At 49.7% G+C, this 10,029-nt stretch overlaps 1 protein-coding gene across 2 annotated transcripts; it reads right to left on the reverse strand.

Annotated features, from left to right (window-relative positions):
- Positions 1-236: 236 nt before the first annotated feature.
- LOC120673547 (protein NUCLEAR FUSION DEFECTIVE 4-like) lies at positions 237-2,581 on the reverse strand. 2 transcript variants are annotated; one of them, XM_039954433.1, is made up of 2 exons: positions 1,375-2,581; positions 237-1,032 (listed from the first exon to the last, which is right to left on the reverse strand). In XM_039954433.1, exons 1-2 carry the CDS (start codon positions 2,514-2,516, stop codon positions 540-542), a joined length of 1,635 nt encoding a protein of 544 aa, XP_039810367.1. In that variant the 5' UTR covers positions 2,517-2,581; the 3' UTR covers positions 237-539. The 2 variants fall into 2 exon arrangements, with proteins under 2 accessions (XP_039810367.1, XP_039810366.1); XM_039954432.1 differs by having other exon boundaries at positions 237-1,035; positions 1,375-2,578.
- Positions 2,582-10,029: the final 7,448 nt, after the last annotated feature.

Here is a 10,029-nt window from a genome sequence, read left to right on the forward strand (position 1 = left end):
CAAAGTACACCGTTTGGCAGAGCTCCGGCCTAAGTGGTTGCCTTCTCATAAATACCAACTAGTAGTCCAAGCAGATCACTCATGGTTACTTTCAGGCACTCAATGCTAATTCCAGATCCGCGTGCGATACATCAACCTCTCATCAGCGGCACTAACGAGTTCATTAGCACTCCACTAGTACTACTCCATTTCTAAACACTAAAACACCAACGAAAACCAGAAGAAAAAACAGCACGAGATTAAATAAACCTGAATTCCTTTCAAGTTTAAGTAATTTTACCACTCATATACATGCATATAGACTATATGCACCAAGTAAAAAAAGCTGGCCAACCTGCTGCACAATATCTACTCAGCCTCCCCCAGGCATTTTCTGTATCCCCTTCGACCGGGATCAGTCAAGAAAAAACCCCCAAAAAAAGAAAAGATCAAAAGCTACACCACCTACAGGCAGATATGCTTTTGGATCGATGGTGTATGATTAATCAGGCTCTCAGAGATCAGAAACTTCTGGAGCGCCCCTGCGTTGCTACCACCTACTACGAGACGAGGTTAGCTAAGCGGGCGAGGCATGGTGTCCTTACTGCTCCTCCGGCCGCCGCCGCCGCCGCCGCCGGTAGCCTCCCGGCGAAGCTCCGCGACCGCGCGTAGAGCACGGCGCAGAGCAGCGTGCCGACGGCGCACGTCGCGCCCCACACCACGAAGGTCTCCTGGTAGCAGCCGGCGCCGATGCAGCGGTGGCTGCCCCGCGCCCCGCGCTGGTAGAGGTAGGCCGCGAAGTAGCCGAAGCACAGCGACCCGACGGGGATGTTGGTCACCACCACGTTGTGGTTCACGCCGAAGTTCTTGGTGCCGAACAGCTCGCTCGTCGCCGACACGGCCACCGACGTGATGGCGCCCGTGCACGTGCCGATCACCGCCGTGCTCAGGTACAGGAAGAGGTCGCTGGGGTGGAGCAGCAGGAAGAAGGCGCCCGCCATGGGCGCCATCAGCGACGCCATGGATCCTGTCCTTGAGATGGAGTAGCCGCTCCTCCTGCAGTACAGGCAAATGAACGCAACAGCACACAGTTAAGAGTCGGCACGCACCAAATAAAACAGGCAGACAAGGATGAAACTTGAGCTCTATTTGTGGCAACAAGTTCGTTAGTTAGCACTCATCAATTTTTTAAAAGACCGGATCGGTCGGTCGATCGATCGATCTGGAAAGTTGAAACTGAGACGACTGACTGAGTCTTTTTGGACTGACTTCAAGAACTCAGGATGCAGATTCAAACAAAAATAGACATGTAAACACTACTACTACTACTATAAAATCCGCGTATTATTAGTCAATTACCAAGTGGTGTGAACAGAATGCTAGCTTGTTGCTTACTTCGCGGAGTAGTAGTCCAGGAAGGAGGGGAGCAGGCGGCCGAAGAATCCAAACGAAGATGACAGCGAGACCAGAGTGGAAGTCTGCGCGAGCCGTCGCGACTCGGCGATCTGTCCCAGGTTGTTGAGGAACACCAGACCCAGGGTGCCGCTGAACATGTAGCTGAAGAAGTAGAGCCAGAAGTCGAGCTTCCTCAGCAGCCGGAGGCCGCCGACCTCCTCTCGCGGCAACTCCGCGGCGGGGTCCCCCGCCTTGCTCCCGGCGTCGGCGATATCGATGGCGACGACCCTGTCGATGGCGTCGGCATCGTCGGCGCCGAGGTCGTGGATCCTGTTCTCCCGCTTGGTCTCCCGTATCTTGTCGAGGCTCTCGCGGATCCTGAGCGCCAGCGGGATGAGGATGGGGGTGGCGAGCAGCACGCCGAGGCTGACCATGTGCTCCCTCGACGACAGCCCGTTGGACGTGGAGCCGATGCTGCCGACGACGGCGCAGGCGCCCGTGGCGAGCGTGATGGCGAACATGACGAGGAATGCCGCGTCCGTGCTTGCCGCGCTCGTGAGGTCGACCACCCGGAGCGACGGCGCCACCACGACGGTGACGAGCATGGGCACGACGGCATTGAGGAGGAGGTAGGCCTTGGCCTTGGAGTTGGCCAGGCCGGGTATGGAGTCCGCGAGGCTGGTGTAGACCTTGGCGCTGAGGCCGAGGTAGCTGGTGGCGAGGCTCACCGCGACGCGGCTGCTGGACCCGAAGTTCCGGATGCAGAGGAGGTAGCAGACGGTGTTGATCCAGCAGATGCCATTCCCGGCCAGGGAGGTGAGCAGGAACAGGTGCCAGTACCGGAGGCCGGCGCTGTCGAGGAAGAGGTACTGGACGCCGTAGCCGACGAGGCCGAACGCGGCGCCGACGAAGGCGACGACCCAGAGCGGCAGGTAGAGCGCGGCCACCCCGGAGAACCACCCGAACAGCTTGCCGGCGTCGGACGCGAAGGCCAGGAAGTTGAGCTGCACCTGCGAGATGTGCTTCAGGTCCTTGAGCTGCGACGAGTAGACGGGGAAATCGGCGTTGGGCCCGTTGATGGTCTGCAGCCAGATGCTCCCGACGAGGCTCAGCCAGTGGGCCGAGGAAGGGGAAGAAGACATGATGAGGGGAGTCGTGTCCCGGTGCTGCTGCTGCCTGCTGCCCACTTGAGAGCTGTAATGCCTGTGCCTACCAGCTATTTATGCAGCGCCGGCGGTTAAGCCAAACCCGCCAATTCAATGCCCCGACTACGATGTCTGTGGCTGCAAGCCAGATTTGCGGTTTGCTTTGCTGGGATTTTTCAGAGGTTAGACAAGGCCTTAGACTTCATCTAAAACAAAAGAGGAGGACGCCGAGTAGCCAGGCCAGCAGCCTAAGTGCTATCAGCCCAACAGAGCCTGCCTACAGGAGCCCAGGCCAAGGCCGGGGCCGGCCAAGATGTAACTTTCGGCCGGTGCGAGCACAACGGGGTAGTGCCTCATTTCAGTTCAGACCTGAGACTGTTGCCGTAGCCTCGGAGGCTTTCAGGCTTTGCCGTAGCCTGACATCTGTTGCCGTTTGCTTACAAATGACTACGACCAGTTGCCGGATCTATTTCCTGGCCGGGAACACTCAAAGGCCGGTCATGGTTACGCTGCGGCCACGACGGGCCAGATCGCGAGCAGAGTTAATGGCTCGACATGGCCGCGCGACGTCACCGGGATCTCTGCTCGTCGTCAGAGGCTGCAACGGAATCAAACACTTCGCTGGCCGTGCATTTGTGCGCCGGAGATGGAGGACGGACAGCTCGTCGAGGGAGAGGTGCCGAATGAGCAAATGAAGGAGCAAATACACTATTTGACACTGTAGATGTACTGTTTGGCACTGTAGACAGAGAAGGCGTGGAAAACGAGGAGGGAGCAAATTTACTCTGGCTCCCTCCGCTGTGGTCAGCCTTAGGTGCCCAAGCGGCGACGCCAAACAGTGCACGTCGAGCACGCGCGTCTGGCAGGGGCTCTTAGCCTACTACCTCAGGTGATCAGATCCGAGTTGGAATCGAGAACGGAGCCGGGAGCAAGAACTGATGGTTAGGTTACAGCTAACTCCTAATCGGAACCGGCACTCCGGAACCCTGATCGGATTCGATGTTCAGCAGGCTACACGAGAGGCATTCGATCCATGGTGGCAAAGGAAGCCACATAAGTTTCTGGGGCCTGGCACCGCCAAGAGTCTCAGCTGGCCTCAGCGCGCAGTGTCTAAAATGCAATGAGGCAGCGTTTAGTTTCCAATTTTATTTGCACAGTAAATGTCACATTAAATTTTCGAACACATGTATGAAACATTAAATGTAGTTGGAAAAAATAACTAACTACATAGTCTAATTGATTCATACGAGATGAATCTAATGATATTAATCCATGATTAAATATTAATTGTCAAGTAATAATGAAATGTGCTACAGTACTCAAACCCAAACTATTTCACCAACTAAACACCCCTTGAACCTGCTGCAGTGCCTGCACTGACTTGTTCTCCGGATCTGAATCCCATGGCTCGTTACGCTCTGGCGGTCACCTTCAGGACCCAGGACCCTTTTCTTCTCCGGCGGTCGCCACCGGTGGCTTCGGGCAGTTATGAGCCGTGACATCAGGCGACGCGCGCGTAAGAAAGGCATGGTGGTGAGTGAACTCGCCCTGCCCGGGACGATCGCCCATGTCTGGCCGCCCTCACCGCTGCGGTAACCATCAGATGATCGACAGCAAACGGTGCGCGCAGGGAAGCACGGCTTCGTGTACTCGTTTCCAGCCATGTCTGCGACACAAGCCCAGGTTCCCGGCACTCGCATTCAGACTCCTGGACCGGCTTCAACGCGAAGCTGGGACGCCGAATTACCTTCGCCATTCGGTCACGGTGACATCAGACCACGGCTGATGCCTTGGACTGCTGTACGGAGTGCAGCCTGACCATACCTGGGACCTAATTCTCTGAATTTCTTCATTCAGACCGCCACCTTTGGAGCCGAAACTGAATCGCCAATGCCGTTCACTCGTTCCGTGAGTGGTGGGCGCCGTGTTGGATCTTAGACCGGCAAATGGAAACGTATACTCAAGACCAACCAAGCTTTTCGAGATTCCTGAAACCGAGGACTGGCGTCCAGATCGATCGCCTTCAGACTCTAGGAAAGGATCAACCGAGATCACTCTGAGCTAATGCTGAGCTCATGTTGTGAAAGCTTAGGATTACTGTGCTGCTGCCTGCTGGTATGCATGGTGTCCTTTTCTTCAGTGAAAGAGCTAAATGCAAAAGGTCAAAAGGCAGACGAATTAGAGCGATGTCACCATTTGTGCATGCACATGGTAACACCTGAAAAGCAGCAGCATTTTGTGCTCGGTGGCATTTGAAGAACCGGTTGGCAGTCCTATCAATTTCAGTTGAATCGGCTGCTAGGATCCATGTGCAATCTTAAAGGATATAGTGACGTAGCCTTTTGGTCACATGGTCACAGAGACGAGTGTGAAATGCTGAGATGCTCTAAAAGCCTGAAGTGTGCCGCTGGCTCGAACAGGACTGTGTTCTGCATGGAGAAGGAAGTGTTGCTTGGTGGTGCCAATTGGATTTATCAGAATCAAACTATACCAGAAAAATCCCAGTACACATACCTGAAAGTAATGCCCTGGGAAATCAGGTCTCTGAAGCAAAGAACTGATTGAAACCGGAGTGCCAGAGCCAGGCAATGGAGAAGATGAGAATTCAATTTGTTGGACAAAATGCAACCGTAAAATCTCTGAATGATGGAGGCTAACTATGGAGCCATCCTGCATCTTTGGTCTAATCCTCCAGTCTCAGTTAGTTGCAGTAGCACTTGAAGCTGTAATTTCTTCTTCTGAATTTCTCGCGCTGCCGGACCCGGACTAGCTGCTGTTAGGCAAAGTACTCCGACTGGGCGACTTGCTGCCGTCCTGGTGAGCGTCATTCGGTTATTTCAGTGTTCTAGTCTAATGAGTAGGCGCAAAGCTTTTGCGTGTTCGGAAGAAAAACTATGTATGATCCCGGCAAGATCTCCTTGACACTACCAGCTTGCTTACGCGTCCCGAGGACCTTCTGAACTGAAATTTCAGCTTTCCAAGGACAGGATGGCACGCCGCAATGGACCAGTGGCTTGGTACTCTGAGGCTGTGTTTAGTTTCGCGAAAAGTTATCAAAAATTTTCATTGATGCACATCACATCGAATCTTATGATACTTGCCTGGAGTATTAAATGTAGTTAAAAAATATAAATAATTGCACAGTTTGGTTGTAACTGACAAAATAAATCTTTTGAGACTAATTACTCCATAGTTGGACAATAATTGCCAAATAAAGCCGAAACGTGTTACATCAACTTTTTGGCAAACTTTTCGCGAACTAAACACACCATGCTATTTCTACAAACCGAGGACAACTCCAAGACCGAGCGTGTGACACCTCAGGTGTTAGCACATCTAATGCAATCAAGGTACCTTAGTTAAAGTTAAAAGAAACATTTGAGAAATTAATTCAAAAAGAAAGGATCAAATAAAAGACAAATCATACAAAAGAAATTAAAGGAAAAAGAAAAAGGAGTGGGAAGCAACTCAAAATTTATTTCAAAAATTGTGCACAAAATTTTAGTTGCTCATAAGAGGTGTTTCAATTGACATGTGCTCAATTGAACTTCAGCCAAAATCAATTCAAAAACTGAATAAAACTAAAGTCCTTTTGTGCAAATATGCAAATGTACCAATAGTTCAAAATGTGAGTTTCAAATGAAATTTTGCATAACACAAAAGTTGAAGATCTTGAAAAGTTATGCAAAAGTGGTATTCAACACTTTTCCATTTGAGCCCTCCAATTAGGAGATAATTTTTGTTTACCGAGAGGTCCCTGAAATTTTCAGAAATCGCAAAAGAGCCCCTACCTCCATCTCTTTCTCCCGGCTTGCTCTGTTTCAGCCGCCGCCTGCCGTACGCCGCCGGTGGACTTCGTCCACCGCACGCCCGCGGCCAAATGGACCCGGGGAAACCTCTCCACGCCACCTGGCCTGCCCCTTGGCGCCCTCCCACGCCCACACGCGTCCCAGGCCGCTCCCGAGCCGCCACGACACCCCGGCCGGCGCAGCGCCGCTGCCTCCTCCGCCCGCTCGCCGTCGAGCCACCCAGGACCAAATCAACCGCCCCCAGTCACTGCATTCCTCCCCCAGGAGCTCCTTGGCCTATAAAGACCCCCAGCACCCCACAGTCGCGCCCCTTCTTCCCCTTCTTCCTCCTCCCGCCGCTCCGCCATGGCCGCCGAGATCCAGCTCGCGCGGACCGGCTAGCCCAGCCCCACATTGCCCCCTCCGACCACCGCAGCAGCTTCGCCACCTCCCAGTTAAGCTCCACGCGCGCGGAATCGAATCCAAACCCCCTCCCGAAGCCGTTCCCCTTTTGCACCGCCGCCGGCGAGCTCAGGCTCACCGCGGACCGGCCAGCTCCGGGGAAGATCGAGCCCGACAGCTACCCCAGAAGCATCCACGAGCTCACGCGGTGCTCGTGCGCACCTTGTTCCCCTACCCCGAGCCCTCCTTCGCCTCCAGCGCCGGCGAACCGAACAACCGACCCGCCATCAACGCCGACGAGCTTGAACCTGTGCTCCAAACGCTCGAACGTCGACCAGGGTAGGTGTTCCTCGATCCTTTCTCCCCCACGCGCCTCCCCGTGGCAGCCCCGGTAAGCCCTGCACCGCAGAACACCACCGGCAAGATGCCACGGCGGAGAAGGCCGGCGAAGGACCCGGTTGTAATTTCTTTTTTTCGTTCAAGGGTGTCTCTGCAAGTTTTACAGTGTATACCAGTGAACTTCTAAAATGCGAAACAAATCACAGAAAAATCAGAAAAATGCAAACTCAACTGATCTGGAATCCTTGTAACAAAATCTACAAATTTTGTAACATTCACATTTGCAGAAACTCAACCGAATTTAATCTAGGGAAAAGATTAAGAAAATCACTTTATGCATGTTCATGAAGTTCTGCTCATCAAATGACCTTGATTTTTGGATATGTTATAACTAATTGGATGCTAAGATCACAGTAAAAAGATGACACCAAACCAAAACATTTATCAGCTTAGAACAATCAAGATTCTCTAATCTGTTGTTAGCATTCTCGATTTAATTCTGGAAAATATGTACATGAACTTGCTATGAAAATTTTACTACAGCCTTGTGCCACTGAATCTCTGCAAATCTCTAAATTTCAAATTTATTAGAATCCATTTGCTTTATACCATGATTTATGCTTGTCTTATCAACTTAATTCCTTATATATAGTTCTTATGCTCAGAAAAATCCATGTTTATTTCTGGAGTCTCTTTTTAGCTCTGTGTTCCTGTCTAAGAATTTTGAGCTGCATTTACTGAGTTTTGCCTTAGTGAATAATCATGCTTAGTATCTTAGGGCTAGATTTACTATTTTTGTTCTGAGTAATCTACAATGTTTCTGATCTTTATTTTTGGGCATGATCTTGTTTAGAGTATGTTCTACCCGTGATAAAAAGTTCAGATGCAATGCTGGTCAGATGCATCTTGAGAAATTTATGCAAACTCATGTTAAGTTAACTGAATAACTAATTTAGTATAGTGAGTTAAATCTTGAAAAAATTTCTGGAGTATGTTTAACTCAGGACTAGTCTCTGATAAAAATTTGAGAACCAAATCCTTAGTAAAACTTTCGGTAGATTTAATCTTTGTTGATGGCTTGCTGTTTTTAATCTTTTTATCACCTCTGCTATATAAGTGTATAAAATCTGAAAAAATTTCAGTACTGAGTTTATGCTTTGAAGTTGCTTGCATAAAATTTGTAGCACCAGAATCCATGTTGAACATTCTGTACAAAAATATGAAGTAACTAGAGTAATCCATTTGCATGAATAGTTATAGTTTTTGCTCTATGATAGATGCTGAAATTTATACCCTGAATGTTCAAGTTTGAATCTGAGTTACTTTAGTGTTTCATCACTAGCTCTTTAGTAGTTGTGTTGTTAAGGAATAATGAAAGCATGCTATGTGTTGAAATTGAAAATGAAAACCCAAAACCCCACTCATTCATGAATAACCGTAGTTATGCTTGCTACTCTATAAACGATTGCCCATGCAATGAAATGTGAAATCATCACTAAATTAACTTTCGTGGACTACAACTTTATCGTGAAGGAAAGAAATTATATCCCTGAATAACTCAAAATCTTGCATTGCATATAGAAACGGTTAACCTCGTGGACGGAGACTACGAACTGGTGCCCGCGGACTCTCGTGCGGAGCAGGAGGTTAATCTGAACTGTACTAACTTGTCTCAAGACCTGGGCCAAGCCCCAGAAGCTTTTCTGTCTGACAGTGCCCAAGAAGGCAAGCCCCGGAGCATAATCCCACTATTTTTCCGAATTACCATTCTGCTATCTATTTATTAATGTATGGTAACAGTTGGTTTTCTGCATTTAAGTTCTCTAGGCGTTGATCGAAAACCCTAGATGCATGATCCATAGGAACCTATGTTTGATACCGGATCTTTTTATCGACTAGTTGCCATGCTAAATAGGCACGGTAGAAGTCGAGTGGTTCCCTGCCTCTCGCGAGCAAATAGGAAATGTACTGACTTTATTTCCTGTTGAAATGTAAGGACAACAGGCGGGGTTGTGTAGTTGTGATACCCCGCTGGTGTAGTCAAAAATGGCTAAGGTCGCGGTGTGTGTCTCATTTTGTTAAGCGTTTGAAAGTACTAGCCACATACCGAGAAATATGGTAATCGGTAAGCTTAAGTACCTGATTGGACCGGCGAGTGGAACGATCTCGCACCCTCCTGGTAGAAGTAGGGTTTATTTTTATGTCGCGACGTACGGGTGCAAAGTGGTCGGACTCTGTAGTCGGGGAGGGTGTTCCGGATCCACGGCCTGGAAAGAAAGGGGAAAAGTAGCGTGGGCGGGAGCGAAGTCGATCCCCATGCGTGTGGTCTAGGTTCCCCTGGCCAGGTTGAAATTCGATTCAGAATCGTCCGCCTCTCACGGCATGAGATTGCTTAATGATTTCGGTCACATAGAGTAACAAGTGGAATACGATGATGAAAATACTGCTGGTTGATTAAATGGTTGCTCTACCATGTTTGAGTAGAGTTAGTTGCAAATTTAGAATGGTTAATTCCACTAGAATCTGGCTAAGTAAAACCTGAAAGTAAGGATCAACACTTAGCGGCATTTTTGGCAAACAAACCTTACCAACCAAAAAGCTTGCATGTCTAACTATCGGACTATGTTATATCCGGAGACGGGTCAGTCTTGCTGAGTATTAGTATACTCAGCCTTGCTTGTGGCACTGTTTTTCAGGTACTAACTTTGAAGATCTGTTTGCGAGTCTTACTTGGCCTTGCACTCTGCCTCCGGGTTGGTCTGTTGAGTGGGATGGCCCTTCAGCTGGTGCTAATCACCCTCCCGCTGAGTGACGCATTCGTACGGGCTTTACCGATGCGTCACGTTATTTCGTTAGTTATCTTTTAATGCTTCCGCTGAACTTTGAGACTTGAATAATTTGAGGAGCTGGAACTCCGTAGTACTTCACTAGTCTGAACATGGTTTGTAATAAATTTTTCTTTCCGCTGCAATCACTCTGAG

Source organism: Panicum virgatum, chromosome 5N (genome assembly GCF_016808335.1).
Source record: "Panicum virgatum strain AP13 chromosome 5N, P.virgatum_v5, whole genome shotgun sequence".
NCBI classification, from domain to species: Eukaryota; Viridiplantae; Streptophyta; class Magnoliopsida; order Poales; family Poaceae; genus Panicum; species Panicum virgatum.